Below are 20,945 nucleotides of genomic sequence, written 5' to 3' on the forward strand. Positions count from 1 at the left end.
GGCTCCGTTTCATTTAATTTTCTATGCCGGTTTGATGGGATAAACAAACGTACAGTCAATAACACGATAGAAAAATCCATATGCAGTGTATGCAAATGTATTAAGATTAGGGGGGTAAGGCAATAAATAGGCAATAGTAGTGAAATAATTACAATTTAGAAATTAAACAGTGGAGTGATAGATGTGCAGAAGATGAATGTGCAAGTAGAGATACTGGTGTGCAAAGGAGCAAAAAAATAAATAACAATATTGGGATGAGGTAGTAGGGTGGGCTGTTTACAGATGGGATGTGTACAGGTGCAATGATGGGTAAGCTGCTCTGACAGCTGATGCTTAAAGTTAGTGAGGGAGATATAAGACTCCAGCTTCAGTGATTTTTGCAATTCGTTCCAGCCATTGGCAGCAGAGAACTGGAAGGAGAGGCGGCCAAAGGAGGATTTGGCTTGGGGGTGACCAGTGAAATATACCTGCTGGAGCGCATAGTACGGGTGGGTGCTGCTATGGTGACCAGTGAGCTGAGATAAGGCAGGGCTTTACCTAGCAAAGACTTATAGATGACCTGGAGCCAGTGGGTTTGGCAACGAATATGACGAGAGCATACAGGTCGCAGTGGTGGGTAGTATATGGGGCTTTGGTGACAAAACGGATGGCACTGTGATAGACTACATCCAATTTGCTGAGTAGAGTGTTGAAGGCTATTTTGTAAATGACATTGCCCAAGTCAAGGATCGGTAGGATAGTCAGTTTTACGAGGGTATGTTTTGCAGCATGAGTGAAGGATGCTTTGTTACGAAATAGGAAGCTGATTCTAGATTTAATTTTGGATTGGAGATGCTTAATGTGAGTCTGGAAGGAGAGTTTACAGTCTAACCAGACACCTAGGTATTTGTAGTTGTCCACATATTCTAAGTCAGAACCGTCCAGAGTAGTGATACTAGACGGGCGGGCGGGTGCGGGCAGCGATCGGTTGAAGGGCATGCATTTAGTTTAACTTGCATTTAAGATCAGTTGGAGGCCACAGAGTGAGTGTTGTATGGCATTGAAGCTTGTCTGGAGGTTTGTTAACACAGTGTCCAAAGAATAAGTGCCCAAAATAGAAGGGGGGGGGGGGGTCGGCAGGCAAGAAAATAGCCTTATTTGCCTCAAGTCTGAATCTGTGAGTGACAGTAGGCTGTTGGAGATTACGCAGACTGAAAATGTGCCAGCCTAAATGGCATGATGCACTGTTCCAAGTTGTCAAATAATTTTAGCATGTAAATCTTGGTGGGGCAAACTCAATTTGTTTTTTTAGATGCATGCCAGCAAAGCCACTACACAACACAATACTTAACTGCACTATAACGGTGACAAACGGTGCCCACAAACTGTCCCAACAGCAAAGCTTTCTTTTCAGCACCATGGAGTGAATTAATCCTTATCATTGCTACACCTATCAACGGAGCCTTGTCTGGTATCGAAACAGTTCATTCAGCCTCATTTACTGCTTTAAAAAAAACCTGCTGATATGGCTGACTTGCTGAACAAATGTGGTTTCTACTGACAATTGAGATGTGCAAACTATGGCATAAGGGAACATTGAGCGGATAAGAGGCAATCCGTCAGTTCGATTAAGACATTAATGAGCAAGCTAAGACAGACGTTGTCAAAAATCTATTTGTTCACCACTTTTGAAATGTACAGCAACAGAATTCAGAACATTGGCCGTTCTTACAGTATTTTCCCTGTACACCAAGTCAGAAGGGGGCATATAAGCAGACAATGAAAGCCCTTACAATATTCGATTATTACATTTTTCTAAAACAGGGTATAGGCTAAATGTGCACCACCAAGTCAGAACAGTAGGCTTTGTTTTGAGGGGGAAAGGAACCAAGTGACTAGGGTGATGCACATGGGCTACTTACAGCTTACTACACAACATACACTTAGCATTACTTTCTTAGCTACAGTATACTTATCTCCCAGGCATATTATATAATTTATGCAGCTGTATACAATACATTTTTGGACTCACCGTTGTGCTGTGCTCACTTGAACAGGAAGGTGGCTCTGGGGTCCTTCCTGTGGGCAAATTTTGTCATGAAACTTTCCCCAAAGTCTGGCATTCTCTGGATTTATGGTGCTTTCAAGATAACTGGGAACTCGGAACAGAGGACGGTTGAATCGTGACTATCTGCTGACTCCAGGTCAGTGTATTGGAGGAGCCGCTGTAAGAACAGACTCTTCTTCTTCACATTGGATATAGGCCACAATCAACAGTCTGATCAACTCTATGCGAAGAAGATGTGTTACGCTGCATGAGGCAAATGGTGGTCACACCAGATACTGACTGGTTTTCTGATCCACACCCCTACTTCTTTTTTAAAGTTATCTGTGACCAGCAGATGCATATCTGTATTCACAGGAATGTAAAATCCATCAGATTAGGGCCTAATTTATTTATTGCAATTGACTGATTTCCACATACGAACTGTAACTCAGTTATCAGATGGAATCTTTACGGTTGAGTTCTGTTTAGTAAAGGCGTGTTCACTATGATAGGATATGGATTCCAAAATTGCTTCCAGTATTTCCCTTGACCTTTGTCAACCTCTCAGTTTTAGTAATCCAATGTCCAGTATAAAGTGTTTTAAATTCAGGGATTTATATTGGGAACTTAATTGCCCTCTGTCTATATCCAGTGTGACAACAGTCTGTGGGATTGGTCAACTTGTCATTGTTGGATGGAGGGGGCCTTCCATTGCCTGGCATAGATTTACTACTAGAACCACTCCCCTTTCCAATAGCAACAGCAAATCACTCTTTCACACTACTACTTTGTATTCTTGTGAGTGTGTGTGTGTGAGACAGAGTTGGAGGCTCGGAGTCACACACATAGTGGGTATTTTCGTTTGAGGAGACGATGTTTTTAAGGTCAGCAAATTACAACTAATGAATAGTGTGTTGTTAAATCGGATGTAAAGAGTTCACTGAACAGAGAGAAAACAACAATAACAACGCCTTCACTAGTTGACTTGAATTGCCTAAGAAGCAATGGGACCACTGAATCTCCACCAGGCTATATTAAAGGCTGACTTCATCCTAGCTAGAAGGCTAATCGAGGCTGGGGCTAACGTCAACAGCAGGGATGAGGAGAGGAGGACCCCTTTAATGCTCTGCTGCCTCCATGACGGGGAGTCATGGTCCCTCGGTGTAGCACGCATGCTCCTGGTCCACAGAGGCCATGTGGGGCTCTGTGACCGCCACGGTCGAACCGCTCTGGTGTATGCGGTCTTGTACGGGCGTCTGGGTTTGGTTAGGCTGTTCCTCCAAGCGCTGGACTATGACCTGAACCACGTCGACAAGCACGGTCACATGGCTTTGTGGTACGCAGCTCAGGTAGGTAACGGTCCTATCAATGACCTGCTGCTGAAAACCATGAAGAAGTATGGTCTGAGCACTGACATATCTGAGGCAGCAGTCCCCAGGCTTTGTGGTCATGATAAACCCGGTCAAGTTCTGGTCAAACACCAGACAGCAGTTAAGCAGAATGCCTTTAATTGTGCCATTGACCACAAGGTCACAGGTCACCCGAAGCCACAGCCAGCGAAAGGTCTACCTCCATTGTTCCGAAAGGACTTGCCTTACAAGCCCCTTCCAGAAACCCTATGGACAAAGAGGGAGAACTTATATAAAACGGTGAAGCCACCAGAGGCAAAACCTGAGACAAAGAAGGCCTTGACTGGAGGGTCTAAGCAGGGGAAGGAAGGGAAGGCAACCACCCCCTCCCCATCTAAGGACTGGAAGCTAGACATGAGGAGTCTAACCGAGGCCTTACTGGATCAGATCAGCCTTTCCTACCGGCCCCTGGCCCAGCCCCGGCCTCCTTCCTCTCTCCACCACCGCAGGAGGACACCTCGCCTGGGGGCCAGCCCCACTGTGGGGGCCCTGCTCCACCAGCGCCGGGAGAAGGGAAGGAAGATGTCCCTGGATGCTATCAGCGATAGCCTGCTGAAGGAGAGGACGGCCATCGGCTCGTTCCGCCGCCGCTGCACTGTGGCCGTGATACCCATGATCAGGATGGGTCTGGCAAGCAGGAGCTTCAGCACCACAGAGCTAGAGGGTAGGGGGGAGACAAGGATCACTTCTAAACCACTGGTCAGGATCCAGGAGCTGAACAAGTTCAGCTAGTCAGACAGAAATTAATGTATGCTTTGCTTATTTGAAGGTTTATTGATGATGATGGAATATGGATGGTCGTTTTTGTGTGATGGATTATAGTGCAGTACTCAATATATTCAAGTTTGCTGTGTCTGTATTAAAAAGTTATTACCGATCATCGAGTGTGACAGATGCAATGAGGGTTAGATGCAGTTGATACATCTGACATTTCTGTAATCTCCCTAAAAGTTTGTTTTTGTATACAACTTGATTTGGAATGTTTGAATGTTGAGTCTTTTGTATGAAAATAAAATACAGTCTTATGAATAAAATTACTAAAATCCAGTATGGGCTTCGGCTGTGACTTCCATTGAATTTTGTCTTTGTGAACATGCAGCATCTGAAACGTTTGAAAATAATACCGTACACTAACCAAAAACACAACAACAGATGGCAGTAGTTGGTTAAATGCGACCCATGGATTTACGTGAAGGCGTTGAATTTGACGTTTACGGTTTATAGCCAATAGCAGCGAACCTACTCATGTTTGAATGAAGAACAGGCAGTTGACGTTTACTCCTGCAGCAGGTTTGTTTACTTAATTCAAAAAACATTTTCTTTAGGAAATATTTTAAGTAGCTATTCATATTAACCATATTAAATAGCTCCGACTTTTATTTACAGCGCTTTGTAGCCAAATAATTTAAATAGGGTCACGTCTCAACGTTAGCCAGCTAACGTTATGGGATAACTCTAGCTAACGTTCGCTAGCTAGCGAACGTTACACAAATGTCCCCGTGAAACTCAAATTCTGCATGAGCTCTGTCATTTAACACAATGGATAATATGCTCAATGGTAGGCGTATTAGCTAATTTCAGTCAACGTTAATAACGTTATATTTTCCATAGTTAACGTTACATAACTACCTACATCAGGGGTGTATTAATTCCGACGATTCTGTTGAAAAACGTTTCTTAAACGGAACGAAACGGGGAGGGACTTACTTGAATTAGTCCAATAGACGTTTTGCAACTGAATCCGACCAATGAATACACCCCATCACTTGTATCTGAACGCAAGCTAGCCAGGCAAGTTGGTAACAGGTCTGATATGGCTCCAACAATAATGCCAGGTTGTTTGTATTCTGACAGTAGGCCAGCCACGCAAGCCCTCATGTCAACTAGAAGATCGCATACATTTGGAGAGACCATGGTAAGATTTGCATTTCACACATGTATTATGAAGTTACTGAACAGAACTTTCAACCATAATTGTGGATAGCAGTCACTAACATTAACTAGTTAGCTAGCTAAGTTGTTTATCAATAACTGGATGTTGGCTTCTCTCAATGTACCCAGCCTTCAACAAGATCTGGAGAACGCACCCCATTGAGGTGTGTCCAGAATGAAATGCGCCATCTATCAACCCCATCGTCTAGACTCAAATCGAGATCAGGGTCGGGCAATATCCTCAAAACACCCAAGGTATGACGAACAGCCAAGCTATGGGCCTATGGATCCTGTTCACTGAACTATTGTTTGAAATGTAAACTTTACCTTTTACTTCTCCCATTCTCCCTACAGAATGATGCTGTGTTCATCTACACAGACCCGTTAACACATTGCCCTCCACCACCTGAGGTCCTATGCTCTCCTAGTGTTCCAAAGCCCAGTGATAAAACTACTACCAGTGATACAGTTCCTACCGCTGAGGACACAGCTGTTTATACAAGCAGTGGACTTGGAGACATTACCTTCAAGTCCTTCATCTGTGCTGGGGGTGAGGTTGAGGTTTCAGAGCCTTCAAGGGTTGTAGACGAAACCATCCGGCTACCCAAGAATCAACTGAACATCTCTTCTCTTCCTTGCTATGATGTTGATAACACATGTCTCTCTGACAGTATGGTTACTCAATGCTGTGACAACCATGTGGATCACGTCTATTGTGATTTGGAAAGCGATTTGGCCACAACTGAAGCTGACCTGTCCTTTAATGGTGGTTCAAACGCCAGTCTTAGTGTTCCACAGTTCACCGATATAGCCCACATCACTGAGACTGTTACTGGCGGACAGGGAGATGTAACGTTTAAATCTTTCATCTGCACCGGAGGGGAGGTGGAAGTTTCAGAGGCTTCCAGGGTGGCACTTGAGACTATACTCCTACCAACGGATCAGCCTGCAAACCACCATCAGCCATACAACGGCAGTATATATCAAAGTGTTATAGTAGATGACTTGGACATGCAGTCCATCGACGACCACGCAGATCATCTCTATTGTAATATGGCCTCCTCTAGTGCACACCTTTCTTTCAAAGAACCTACACATTGTAGTCTTCAAAATAGTACTTTGAAATCCATAGAGATGGTCCACACCAATGAAGAGTCAACTGATGTTCAAAATGCCACTGGCGGTCAAGGACATGTGACATTCAAATCCATCTGCACTGGGCTTGAGGTTGAAGTCTCAGAGTCCACCAGAGTGTCCGAAGACACTATCCTCCTACCTGAGAATCAGACCAGTCATCTACCGTACAACGACAGGGTCAACCCAAACATCATAGAGGAGCAGTTCTCTGATCATGCAAAACACCCTTACAGCCATGTGGATAGTGAAGGTGCCGTGTGGAAAGCGGACACCGCTGCCATCAGTGAACCCTCAATGGGAAATGCATCCTTAAGGTCATTGAAGGACCTGGGTGATGTCGCCTGTCAGCTTTTCCCTGAAGGCCCCAAACAGGGTTCTTCTCATGATGAAGACAGCGCTGTGGTTCCATCTATACAGTTGGAAACTGACCGCTCCCATTGCAATGAGTTTGGAGCCTCGGCCAGGAGTTCCACACCTGTAGATGAGGACAACCCATCGATAGTCTCTCACTCCCGTTCTCATGGTTCAATGCAGGAGTCCAGTGGGGCCAGAGACAGCGCTCCTCTTCTCTCCAACACTACAGACGAAGCGAGCTCTGAGAACATTGCTGACGTGTTGACTGAGCTACCCAAGATCCCCTCTGTAGCGAGGTGGGCCGGTGGTGGTGATGCTTTACAGTTTGAGATCTTCAGCCCCGTTCTTAGCACTAACTCCATGACCAGAAGAGGGGGCATTCAGAAATCGTCTTTCGCCCAACTGGAGGATTCCGCTCTAGAAAACGGCAGTGGCTGTGTCCTCAACTCTGCTGAGGGTAGCTTCGTTGTCCCGGCCAACCCAGACAGCCGACTCTGGGCGGCCGTCCTGGAGAGCCCCATGCCTCTGCCCAAGTTCAACTCGACGGCAGTGGGTGCCGCATCGACCCGCAAGCCCCCTCCTTCTCTAGACCCAGTCACAGAGACTGTGGAGACGAGGGTAGAAGTGGAGGTACCTCATGTAAAATCCCAACCCAAGGTGGAGAAAGTAGAGATGGGTCTTTTTGATCATTTACCAAGGTTGGTTTGTGAGAAGGCCTTTCAGCAGCAACTCATCCAGATGGCCCAATTCCTCATCCTGGCATCGGGCAAGATGGACCCTGTTAGCAACCCTGCCCTAGCTCCTACACCCGCCCCTCCTGTAGTGGAAACTACAGCGGGAACCACGGCTGTAGAGTGCCACAGCATGTGTGTTGGCACCACTCCGGTGAGGCAGGCAGACCGCAGTGCCAACACCTCAGGTCAGTTTGAGAGGAAGAGGGAGTTCTCTGTGTCTGACGCCTGCACCAGCACCGAGACTCTGCTCTGGAAGTGAGTATTGGACTGTGTGTGTTTGTGAGTGAGAACTCTGTAAAATGTTCTGTGTTTATGTAATATGAACCATGTAAATATTGTTTTTTGGTGTTTGTCTGAGAGAAGTGTGCACAAGTATTTCCTGTGTGTTTGTAACTGAGTTGACTTTTTTCTCTCTGTGTCAGTCTGGCCCCTGGGAGCCTGTGCGGGGTCCCCAGACAGGAGCTGGAGCAGAGGCTGACCTCCACTCTCATCATGGTGGAGGCCCTGGTGCAGCAGCTGTGCACAGCCAGGGGACAAGGCCACTCTAGGGGCCCCGGGCCCTCAGAACTCAGGGACAAGCTGGTCCAGACCGACCACACTGAACTCAGCCAGACGGTAACCTACAAAGACCTGTATGTGACGGCCCTGGAGAGGATTAATGAGCTCGAACTGGATCAGACCACTCTACACAACCTGCTTCACAGCATGCAGGACACCAGGAGCACCATGACAGCCCTGAGTGGAGACACTGAGGCGGCTCTCAGCAGCATGAGGCAGATAAGAGACCTGGTTAAAGAGGACCAGCAGAGCCTGGTTACACAGTATGGTCAGATGAAGTCCCTTTATGAGAAGTGCAAGGAGACCCAGGGCAGGATGGTGCAGAAGGTCCGAGACACCCTGCAGCAGAGAGAGGACATGAGGAGACGGATGGAGGAGGCTTACACCGCCAAGGACGCAGCCTTCAGTGTGACCGAGCAGCTGAGGACTCACTGTGCCGTGCGTATCTCTGAGCTGGAGGAGAGTGTGGGATCTCACCAGGAGCTGATGGCTGCCCTGAACAAGACCTACTCAGAACAGGTAACACACACACACACACACACACAGTCTGAGATAAGGGCTAGAGGCAATAGCCTGGTTCCAGGCTTGTGCTTATTTTGGTGCTGTGTATTTGTTTTCCCGTGCTCATGTGTGTCCTTACTCAGGTTGCATTGAACAAGGCCTACGTGGAATCCCTTAACTCTGCATCTGAGCTCCTGAGAGGAACCATGAGCGATCACGACAGTCTGCATCAAGAGGTATGTCTTAACCTGGAGGCTACATTGTCTTGTCAGGAAAGAAAAGACATCCAACAGGTTGCAATGTGTTTTGTTCTGTACGACGTGTGTGTAAGATGTCATATTCTCCCCAGCTGAAAACAGCCAGGCGTCTCCTCCAGAGGACAACTCCTATACTGGTGAAGCTGAATGAGAAGGCAGCCAACGCTATAGGAGAGAGAGACCAGCACCTCTCGGAGAGAGACCAAGCTGTGGAGGCGAGAGAGCAGGTCTGACCTCCCTTTTCTCTCTCATCTTCCTCATCTCCCACACCTCACAATGTCTCTACTGCCTGTTATATTTGCTCTGTTCTCTTATCTTCTGCAACTCGTCTCTCCACAATGTTATGGCTTCATTCCAATGCGTCGTGGCTCACTTCTACATGACAGATCCAAGAGGAACTGGACCAAACCAACGTGAGTCTCCAAGATGCCAGACAGGAGATTGGGGACTTGAATCTGCAGGCCACAATCATGAATTCAGGTAGTGATTGAAACAAACCATTGAAGATAGCATTTGAGTTTAAAGTGTTATTGTGAGTTTAAAAATAAGTGCTGATATGTTTATTTTCTAGCATTGTCATTCTCTCTCCCTCTTGCTCTCCCGCCTTCTCCCTCTCTCAGAGTTGGGTGTTCTGCGTCAGAAGCTGAGTGAGGAAGAAGAGGAGCGAGTTCAGCTGGAGAGGAAGGTCACGGAGCTGTCTGCCACCGTCTCCTCTACCCTGGCCTCCTATGCCTTCCTAGAGCAGGCCCTGGCTGCAGAGTCCACCAAGTCAGTTCAAAGTTCACTCTAAGCTGTTATGGTGCTTCAACTATGGCAGTTGTCAATTAAACTTTTTTTTAAATATATATATAGAGAAAAATAACCTTAACTTTGTTATTTCAGGTTGCAGCAGTCATGGCAAGAAGTCCAGCAAGCTACCGACCGGGCCAACCAGTAAGTGAACTCCTCAGCTACCTCATTTCTCTCATCAACACTACTATTTAAATCTGTATTTTACCATTGAAATGGGCTATTCTGATGTATTTTTATGTTTAGCCCCATCACATTGCAGCTATAAAGATGATTTAACATGAACTAAGACACACATATCATTAATACACATTGGTTTAACTATTAAAGCATGTTTAGCCATTGAGTTTAATTAAGCAATAAGGCAGAGAACCCAGGGATAACTCCCGACTAAGGGATGTTCTTAGGCCTGAATCAAGGCAGAGGGAACAGCACTTAGGAGGGAGTTATCACATGATAATCCCCGGGTTCTCATGCCTTATTGCTTTTATAAAACAGTTGCAACATATTAATAAAATCTAGATTTAGATTTTTTTCATTAAACATTATTTTGAACGAGTAAATTTGTTTTTGTGTTCTGGTCATTAGTTCTCAAGTTTTGACCCAGTCGTTAATTCGAATCATTCTTTTCAATCCGCGTTGCTATGCTAAACAAATCATTGGTATGTAGCTAGCTAGCAGAGATTCAATGATGAGATACAAGAACTTCAATAAATAATGATTTATTAAATATCCAATAGGCCTACATAGGCAGCACTGCACTGGTTAAGCAATGAATGGAATTCTGACTGTTTACGGTTTCCATGGTGAATTATTCGTTTTGTGTTCAAGCCTACTGGCACAGGAGAAATCCATTTGTAAAATGATACATTGTTGCAAGGTCATAGAGGCATACAGGTAGTTTATACAACCCCTAACTGTTGCAAACCAAATAGTAGCATGGAAAACTAATGAGTAGATGCTTTCTTTACCCCAAGGGATATAAAGTTTGTGGATTTCCTGCCTGGGCTGCAGGACAGTGGAATTAGGACATGCTATTTTGTGGGAGGAGTTGTCCCACAACTCTCGCATATCAACCAATCAGCATCCAGGATCCAAACAACCCATTTTATAACATTTCATTGAACCCCTCCTATGTCCAGGTTGGAGGGTGCGTTGGTCCAGTCAGAGCAGCGTGTATGTGAGCTGTCCCAGGCTCTGGCCCACAGCGAGGAGCAGCTGAGCCAGCTGCAGAGCCACTCCCACAGCCAGAGCATGCAGCTGCAGATGCTCCATGAAGTCCGCGTGCAGCTCAACAGCATGATGGAGATGAACGAGGTAGGAGGACCGCTGGATATCTCTGCAGTACTGTATGTGGTGGTGCTCTCTCTTGCTTTGAGTTCCTCTACCTTTTTCTGTCTCTTTCTCTGCTCCTTACCAGTCTCTCTCTCTCTCCTTCTTTTACTCTGTAGATCTCCCTCTTCTCTCTTTCTCTCCCTCTCTTCCTGTGTTCTGATCCTAAACTCAGCCGTGGTGAGTGCTGTGTGTAACAGCTCTGTTCCTCCTCCCCTGTGTAGTTCCTACAGATGGAGAATGATATGGCCAGGGAGCAGGTGGTGGAGAGCGAGGGGACCCTCCGGGCTAACCTACAGGGGCTCAGGGAGAGGAACATCCAGTGTGAGGACCTCAAAGGAGCCCTCAGCCACCTCCAGTAAGACCCAGTAACACTCCCTGTGGAGTCATAGTACATTTCGTTATTAGACATTATTATTCATTTTTAATGAGTTGAACTGTGAGTTCTGGGGTGTGTGTGGGGGGGGGTTGTCTCATATGACTACATGGGACATGGTTATTACGAACAATTGTCTTTAGCTTATTGTGTGTGTGTGTTCGTGTGTGTGTCAGCGCTGAGAGGGAGGCTTTGCAGGCAGAGCTGGAGGACAGTCAGGCCAGAGCCCAGTCGGTCCAATTGGACCTGGTAGAGCAGCTAGCCCAGGCTGTTACTGACGTCACCCTGTTACACCACACACTGAGACGACTGACCAATGATGTTCACACTGCTCTGACCACCAAGGTAATCACACACACCCTGTTACACTGCACACACCCTGTACTAGTCCATAGAAGACTCAGTCTGTTGTGATGTGTGGCGTTATTTCAGAAGCCAGAGGTCTGTGGTAAAGACGAGGTGTCCCAGCCCTCCCTCCATGTTGAGCGTCATCCCTCCACCTCCTTCGTGGATAGCATCATGGTGGCCATCACCACTGACCTGGCACAGGCCAATGACACACAGCCCCCCTTAGACATGACAGAGGAACCACAAGCTGAAGGGTTGGGCAGCGAGACCAGCGCCTTCACTCGCCTTGCCCCCATCACTCCTAAGAAGTGTCAAGGTGAGGCCTCCATCGCATCTCCCCAGGGGGGTTGCTGGTAGCCCCAGGGGGTATCTGGGTTCTGTTCAGTAGGGTACACTGTAGCAAAACCTTACAACGAAAAACTAAAGTCTGTGTTCTTATTGGACAAGTTCGTAGAACCTCCCCTGTTTCACTGTTTCAAAACGTCTCCAGACTGAACACAACCCATTTGTTTGTCTGTATAGATGTGTCCTGGGCCCAGTCATTAAATGCCTGCCCTTCCTGGTTTCAGTGGTACCTCCAGAGGAGGAGCAGAGTAGTGTGGTGGAGCTGCTAGCAGACCTGGCTAACACAGTCTCTGAGCTCAGCTCCACCATCACACAGCTAAGACAGAGCAAGGACACCGAGCAGGAGGCATTGAACAACACCATGTAAGCACTGTGACGTGTGTGGCATTTATTGTGTTGACATGTGAAACTTAGAGTTTCTCCTTTAAGCATTCAATTATTTACTGTTTTATTTACCTTCCTGGTCACCATAAGTCAGTGTTTCCCAACTCTAACCCTCCAGTAACCCCAACACCACACATTGTTGTAGCCCCGTACAAACACACCTGAACTCGTTGAGGGCTTGATGATTAGTTGACAAGTTGAATCCAGTGTGGGAAACACTGCCTGCCCTATGTCAAGTTCCATCATATTAGGGTTAAACCCAGGGTTTCCCAAAATCTGTCCTGGGGACCCTAAGGGGTGCACGTTTTGGTTTTTGCCCTAACACTACACAGCTGATTAAACTAATCATCACACTTTGATGCACAGGGTTTGGGATACGCTGAGTAAACCTAACCAATAATTGTATTGCGATACCAGCTGTAGGCTGCAGGGGGAGCAGCAGGCCCAGGCCCACAGACACAGGGCTGAGGTATCCGAGCTGAGGGGCCAGCTGAGCCGTCTCCAGACCCAGCTAGGCCGGGACCAGGTGGCTCTACAGAACAAGGCCCAGGTGAGACACTACACTGCTCTCAGATCAGACCGTACAACTAAAAACACCAGTTTTAGTTACACTTAACTTCTTACCTGTGTTAAACCCTGTATTTGTGAGCATATTGGCAAAGTGATGCCAATACTTGTGCATTATAGATTATTTTACTGAGAAATCTAGACATTTGTTATTACTTTCCTGGCTACAGGACATGAGACATGTCTGATTACTTGACTGACATGGTATTTTGGTGAATAGTGGTCTGTGTGACTGAGTCTGAACCCAGGTCATTTGTTCTGTTTTACCAGGAGGTTGACACTATGAAGAGGATCTGCAGTGAAGTGAATGAGGCCAGGGAGTTTCTTTACAAGCACAAATCTGAGAACAAAGTAAGGGACTAAATCATTTTTTTGACCAAAAAATACTCTGTTGGCTACATTCACTTTATTTTGTCTTCCTAAAAGTTCTTAGGCAACATTTTATCCTCGTGTGAATTGTCAACTATATGCCATGATGTGCTTCCATTTAGCCTATGTTACGTTGCTGCTATGTTCTGTATTTGTGTTCTGTAGGAGCTGCGTAGGGAGGTGGCAGACCTGCGCCGTTCACTGCACCAATCACAGGTGGAGTCCCAGGCTCTAAGGGAAGAGCTAAGAAACACCGGCAACCAATCAGCACACAGCATGCATTCCATGGACGACAAGATCCGCCTTTTGAAAGAGGTACAATCCAGACCATAGGTTGCCTGTTATCCCTGTAAGAACTGCTAGGGCAACCCTACGGTGTCCATGTCCCTGCTGTCCCCACACCTAGACACTGGGCGTTCTGCGCAGTATATTTTGATCTGAATGCGCCACAGCGCCCTACATGACCCAACCTTGGGTTGTTTTAAATTGGCCACAATTACATCTCAAATACATCCCCTCACACCAACCCTGCAGCCTTGAAAGACGATGCAATCCTCTCCCTCCAACACTAGTTGTCTTTGACAGGCAGTAGGACCTTAAACACTGTCTCCACCACAGGTGGAAAGACTAAAGAGGACTCTGTTGGAAGCTGAGGAAGGAAGAGCAAAGCTTCTGGAGAGAGCCAAGAGACATGTAAGTGTCTATACGATCTATACACAAGTGTGCCACCCCGCCTCTGATTTGGTAAACATTTGAGGGATGGGCCTAGAGAAATGTAACCAGTCTCAAATTTCCTAGGCAGAGCTATGGATGCATCTCCATCTATGATATCAAAATTATAGTTTTAACCATGTTATGAGGCTATAAAGTGTTTTACATTTACAGTGTTTACAAACATTGGAGTTAAACACGCTTATATTCTGGGTTCTCATGGGGTATGACAGTTGAACTAAGCTCATGAGGCATTTATATGTTATATTCTTCATGAATCAATGGGGTGTGTAATTAATTTATAAGTCCAAAAATGGATGTTGCAACTAAGGATTCCAGCTTTAAGGAAAGCACTTCATATGTACAGTTGAAGTTGGAAGTTTACATACACTTAGGTTGGAGTCATTAAAACTCATCTTTCAACCACTCCACAAATTTCTTGTTAACAAACTATAGTTTTGGCAAGTCGGTTAAGACATCTACTTTGTGCATGACACCAAATAATGTTTCCAACGATTGTTTACAGACAGATTATTTCACCCACTGGGAATGTGACCAAAGAAATAAAAGCTGAAATAAATCATCCTCTCTACTATTATTCTGACATTTCACATTCTTAAAATAAAGTGGTGATCCTAACTGACCTAAGACAGGGGATTTTTACTAAGATTAAATGTCAGGAATTGTGAAGAACTGAGTTTAAATGTATTTGCCAAAGGTGTATGTAAACCTCCGACTTCAACTGTAAGTGGTATCCAATGCACAAGTCACCATCTTCAATGTTCCCCTCTGTCTCTACAGCAAATGATCCACGACACCAACCAGAAGAAAGTGGAGAAGGAACTTAGAGTCCTTGACGATATGATTGAGACGGTCAGAAAGGTGAGAGTACAGGGATATACATTTTTCTGTTTGAAATTTAAAGGTAGATTCAGCGATATGACATAGATGTTGAAAGTATACAGCATAGTGGGTACATTTCCACAATAACTAAGAGCACTGAAGCGCGAGGCTCCACTTCTCTGCTGTTTTGGTCCTGTGGCTGCCAAGTTGTAAAAGCGTGATGCGAATCCATGCACATGCGCAAATACTGTGGGAGAGCGAAGACTTGCAACTTGCTCATTTATTTATTTATTTTATTTTACCGTTATTTTACCAGGTAAGTTGACTGAGAACACGTTCTCATTTGCAGCAACGACCTGGGGAATAGTTACAGGGGAGAGGAGGGGGATGAATGAGCCAATTGTAAACTGGGGATTATTAGGTGACCATGATGGTTTGAGGGCCAGATTGGGAATTTAGCCAGGACACCGGGGTTAACACCGATATCTCTCAATATCTGCAGTGCTGCTTGTGGCAATGTCATTTTGCTGAGTCTACCTTTAATAGAAACTGTCATATTCATGTGTTACTTGGTGTATATTGATAGTTTGGCATTAGACTTGACACTTTTTCCTTTTCTTTCTCTACAGACTTTGTCTTCTGTCCCTGACGTTGTCAAGAACTGCAAGGAACTCAAGACTCTAGTCGAATATCTTGGTTAATGTCATATTATAAACTGAAGTTTTAATCAGTTGTTTTTTAAAAATGTTTTCTTAAACCTATTTGTACAAATAAAAGAATCCGGTAACACGTATGAGTAGTTTTGATGGAATTTATTTATGTTAACTGTATTGTAAATGTTTACAGCATTACAATATACAGCCGAACACTTCTGCAATTGCAAATGGCATCAAATTTACATTTACATTTAAGTCATTTTAGCAGACGCTCTTATCCAGAGCGACTTACAAATTGGAAAGTTCATACATATTCATCCCGGGCCCCCCGTGGGAATTGAACCCTGGTCCCCCCGTGGGAATTGAACCCACAACCCTGGCGTTGCAAGCGCCATGCTCTACCAACTGAGCCACACGGGACCATTTAGTCATCATAATATTACAGAGCGTTCTGGTTTGATAGACTTGGAACACTCAATGAAATGATTCCAACCGCTCTCCACTGAGTTCATTTAAAAATCTAAACTTCAACAGAATTGACTTGGATTGAAATGTTTCTAGGTTTTCCATGAAAGTACATTCACACATTGTATTTATTATGTACAGTTTACCAGTACAAGTATGACTTTACATCAATATGTTACTCTCACTTTTATACATTACTGAATTGATGGATTGACATTACAATGATGTGAAGTGGAATTCATTTTAGGTGTAAAAAAACGAACATTTCCAAAGATATATTTTTCAATTATTTATCATTTGTTAGCCCACTGACAACTACAGAGGCCTCGTTAAGTGTTGACAGAGCATGCAGTTATAGCCTAATTGGTGGTTGGCAAAATCAATGATGTATTACAACGGTTTCATAAATCTTTCGACAAGTAAAATCATATTTGACAAGTAGGTCATTTCTTGATGTTGCTCTGAAATGTCATCTAAATCATTTTCTGTCTGCCGTGCTCCTCGTCGTTTCTGCTTGACTGCTTTTCAATACGACTGATTTGTCTTTTTATATACACTGTCTCCAAACCACGTGCTGTCATCACTGTTCTCAATTATCTGAAACAAATACCTAAGACGTGAGTTGCTGTCGGCTCCAAGGAACATATCCCACAGTCTATCCAGGTGGATTTGTAATATGGACTTTATATTTGATTACCAGTAGGAGATTAGAATTTGTATTGTCAAAAGGACTTGATATTTGATAACTTAAATTACTAAAACTTATCTGCAGATTTATTTAGACTAACTTCACCCATTTAGATTCACGTAATGCCTGATGAATATAGTCAATGTGTCTATCAACAACTACATGTCGGTACAGAGCCTTCAAAGTATTCACACCCCTTGACATTTTCCACATTTTGTTGTGTTAGTCTTATTTTAAAATTGATTACGTTGAGATGTTTCACTGGCCTACACACAATACCCCATAATGGCAAAGTGGAATTATGTTTTTAGAAATGTTTACAAATTAAAATGACAAGCTGAAATGTCTTGAGTCAATAAGTATTCAAGACCTTTGTTAGGGCAAGCTTAAATAAGTTCAGGAGTAAATATTTGCTTAACAAGTCTTAAGTTGCATGGACTCACTCTATGTGCAGTAATAGTGTTTAACATTTTTCATGAATACCTAATCTCTGTACCCCATACATAGAATTATCTGTAAAGTCCCTCAGTCGGGCGTGAATTTAAAACATGGTTTGAACCACACACACCAGGAAGGTTTTCCAATGCCTCACAAAGAAGGGAACCTATTGGACGATGGGTAAAAAAACATTAAGCAGAATATCCCTTTGAGCATGGTGAAGTTAGTAATTACACTTTGGATGGTGTATCAATACATTCAGTCACTACAAAGATACAGGTGTCCTTCCTTACTCAGTTGCAGGAGAGGAAAGAAACTGCTCAAGGATTTCACCATGAGGCTAATTGTGACTTTAAAACAGAGTTTAATGGCTGTGATAAGAGAAAACTGAGGCTGGGTCAACAACATTGTAGTTACTCCACAGCACTAATCTAAATAACAGAGTGAAAAGAAGGAAGCCTGTAAAGAATAAAAATATTCCAAAACATGCATCCTGTTTGCAATAAGGCACTAAAAGTAAAACTGCAAGAAATGCGCAAAGAAATTAACTTTATGTCCTAAATTTAAAGTGTTATGTTTGTGGCAAATCCAACACAACACATTACTGAATGGCAATCTTCATATTTTCAAGCATGGTGGTGGCTGCATTATGTTATGGGTATGCTTGTCATCTGCAAGAACTAGGAAGGGTTTTTTAGGATAAAAAGAAACGTAATAGAGCTAAGCACAGGCAAAATCTTAGAGAAAAACCTGGTTCTGTCTGCTTTCCAACAGACACTGGGAGACAAATTCACCTTAAAACAGGACAATTAAAACTTCTTTGGGACTAGGGGGCAGTATTGAGTAGCTTGGATAATAAGGTGCCCAGAGTAAACTGCCTGCTATTCAGGCCCAAAAGCTAGAATATGCATATAATTAGTAGATTTGGATGAAAACACTCTGAAGTTTCTAAAACTGCTTGAATGATGTCTGTGAGTATAACAGAACTCATATGGCAGCCAAAAACCTGAGAAAAAAATCCAACCAGGAAGTGGGAAATCTGAGGTTTGTAGTTTTTCAAGTTATTGCCTATCGATATACAGTGTCTATGGGGTCATATTGCACTTCCTAAGGCTTCCACTAGATGTCAACAGTCTTTAGAACCTTGTTTCAGGCTTCTACTGTGAAGGGGAGAGAATAAGAGCTGTTGGAGCCATGAGAGTTAGCTGTGTTCCTTTTCCTTTCTAAAGACAAAGAAATTTATGATAAAAACATCCTAAAGATTGATTCTATACATCATTTGACATGTTTCTACGAACTGTAATATAACTTTTTTGACTTTTCTTCTGAACTAAGCGATCGTGCATTGAGCATTTGGATTACTGGGCTAAACGCGCAAACAAAAAGGAGATATTAGGACTTTATCGAACAAAACAAACATTTATTGTGGAACTGGGATTCCTGGGAGTGTATTCCGATGAAGATCATCAAAGGTAAGTGAATATTTATAACGCTATTTCTGACTTTTGTGACACCTCTCCTTCTTTGGAAAATGGCTGTACGTTTTTCTGTGGCTAGGTGCTGACCTAACATAATCGCAAGGTGTGCTTTCGCCGTAAAGCCTTTTTGAAATCGGACACAGCGGTTGCATTAAGGAGAAGTTTATCTATAATTCCATGCATAACACTTGTATCTTTTATCAATGTTTATTATGAGAATTTCAGTAATTTGATGTGGCTCTCTGCACTTCTGAACATAACACACCAATTTCAAATGAGGTTTTTGGACATGAAGATTAACTTTATCGAACAAAACACATTTATTGTGTAACATGAAGTCCTGTGAGTGCCATCTGATGAAGATCATCAAAGGTTAGTGATTATTTTAATCGCTATTTCTGACTTTTGTGAGCCTACCTTCAAAAACTCAGTGCCTCTTAGCTTGACATCATGGGAAAATATAAAGTAATCAGCCAAGACCTCAGAAAAAAAATTGTAACTTCCACAAGTCTGGTTCATCCTTTGAGAAATTTCCAAACGCCTGAAGGTACCACGTTCATCTGTACAAACAATAGTACGGAAGTATAAACACCATGGGACCACGCAGCCGTCATACCGCTCAGGAAGGAAACGCGTTCTGTCTCCTAGAGATGAACGTACTTTGGTGCAAAAAAGTGCAAATCAATCGCAGAACAACAGCAAAGGACCTTGTGACGATGCTGGAGGAAACAGGTACAAAGTATCTATATCCACAGTAAAATGAGTCCTATATCGACATAACCTGAAAGGCCGCTCAGCAAGGAAGAAGCCACTGCTCCACAACCGCCATAAAAAAGCCAGACTACAGTTTGCAACTGCACATGAGGATAAAGATCGTACTTTTTGGAGAAATGTCCTCTGGTCTGATGAAACAGTAATAGAACTGTTTGGCCATAATGACCATCATTATGGCCAAATTATGTTTGGAGGAAAAAGGGGGAGGCTTGCAAGCCGAGGAACACCATCTCAACCTTGAAGCACTGGGGTGGCAGCATCATGTTGTGGGGGTGATCTGCTGCAGGAGGGACTGGTGCACTTCACAAAATAGATGCCTTCATGAGGAAGGAAGGAAAATTCTGTAGATATATTAAAGCAACATCTCAAGACATCAGTCAGGAAGTTAAAAGCTTGGTCGCAAATGGGCGATGACCCCAAGCATACTTCCAAAGTTGTGGCAAAATGGCTTAAGGACAACAAAGTCAATGTATTGGAGTGGCCATCACAAAGCCCTGACCTCATCCTATAGAAAACTTGTGGGCAGAACTGAAAAAGCTTGTGCGAGCAAGGAGGCCTACAAACCTGACTCAGTTACACCAGCTCTGTCAGGAGGAATGGGCCAAAATTCACCCAACTTATTATGGGTAGCTTGTGGAAGGCTCCCCGACACGTTTGACCCAAGTTAAACAATTTAAAGGCAATGCTACCAAATACTAATTGAGTGTATGTAAACTTCTGCCCCGCTGGGAATGTGATGAAATAAATAAAAGCTGAAATAAATCATTCTCTCTACTATTATTCTGACATTTCACATTCTTAAAATAAAGTGGTGATCCTAACTGACCTAAGACAGGACATTTTTACTTGGATTAAATGTCAGGAATTGTGGAAAACTGAGTTTAAATGTATTTGGCTAGGGTGTAAGTAAACTTCCGACTTCAAATGTGGCTGAGCCACACACATGTTTTACTTGACACCACTGAACAAGTAGTGTACTGAGTTAAAATATCATGTTACAAGTGAATTAATTTGCTGATTGCTGGTTCTTTAGCAAAGATTAGGCCAGGCTTTCTGTCTGAGTGTGCGCTACAGATGTAGGATCTTAATTTGAGCCAGGTTGCTAGAGCAGGAAAATAATCTTGCAGTAACAGGAAATGTGAAATATTATGTGGATTGTAATTAATGGATATTTTTGTAGGGGTTTATTTAATTATTATTATTTATTTGCATGTCTGTAATATCCGCTTTGAAATGTCAGACTTCAGAAGCATTTTTAAACCTCAAATACACTACAAGTTTTAGTTCTCCAGCAGCAGGGTGATCAAATTAAGATCCTACATCTGTACACTGATGTCTGGACATGACACTTGTGCCTGCAGTTCACAGTGACTGATAATTCTATGGCTCCAGACACACTTCATGTCCAACTGAGCTGAAATGATGGAGGGGAGGAATGAGCTGCACAAAAGATGCAGTCTGAAATGTCTTAAGT

General features: G+C 43.8%; 1 protein-coding gene across 1 annotated transcript; it reads left to right on the plus strand.

The window, feature by feature from the left end:
• The first annotated feature begins 4,625 nt into the window (after positions 1 to 4,625).
• spag5 (sperm associated antigen 5) lies at positions 4,626 to 15,765 on the plus strand. Its single transcript, XM_055923477.1, has 21 exons — positions 4,626 to 4,725; positions 5,290 to 5,350; positions 5,497 to 5,622; positions 5,722 to 7,847; positions 8,015 to 8,669; positions 8,795 to 8,887; positions 9,001 to 9,135; positions 9,295 to 9,388; positions 9,529 to 9,676; positions 9,791 to 9,841; positions 10,840 to 11,014; positions 11,254 to 11,387; positions 11,582 to 11,750; positions 11,838 to 12,069; positions 12,323 to 12,461; positions 12,900 to 13,032; positions 13,320 to 13,400; positions 13,584 to 13,733; positions 14,037 to 14,111; positions 14,931 to 15,011; positions 15,602 to 15,765. The coding sequence occupies exons 2-21, from the start codon at positions 5,312 to 5,314 to the stop codon at positions 15,671 to 15,673; spliced, it is 4,908 nt and encodes a 1,635-aa protein (XP_055779452.1). The 5' UTR covers positions 4,626 to 4,725; positions 5,290 to 5,311; the 3' UTR covers positions 15,674 to 15,765.
• The last annotated feature ends 5,180 nt before the right edge of the window (positions 15,766 to 20,945 follow it).

This window comes from Salvelinus fontinalis, chromosome 5 (genome assembly GCF_029448725.1).
Source record: "Salvelinus fontinalis isolate EN_2023a chromosome 5, ASM2944872v1, whole genome shotgun sequence".
Lineage (NCBI taxonomy): Eukaryota > Metazoa > Chordata > Actinopteri > Salmoniformes > Salmonidae > Salvelinus > Salvelinus fontinalis.

Bases quoted from the DNA above. Each gene is read 5' to 3' on its own strand.
- spag5 (XM_055923477.1), top strand. From the start codon at position 5,312: ATGTCAACTAGAAGATCGCATACATTTGGAGAGACCATG. The intron at 11,015-11,253 runs GTAGGAGGACCG...TCCCCTGTGTAG, and splicing joins GCATGATGGAGATGAACGAG to TTCCTACAGATGGAGAATGA. The intron at 14,112-14,930 runs GTAAGTGTCTAT...CTGTCTCTACAG, and splicing joins TGGAGAGAGCCAAGAGACAT to CAAATGATCCACGACACCAA.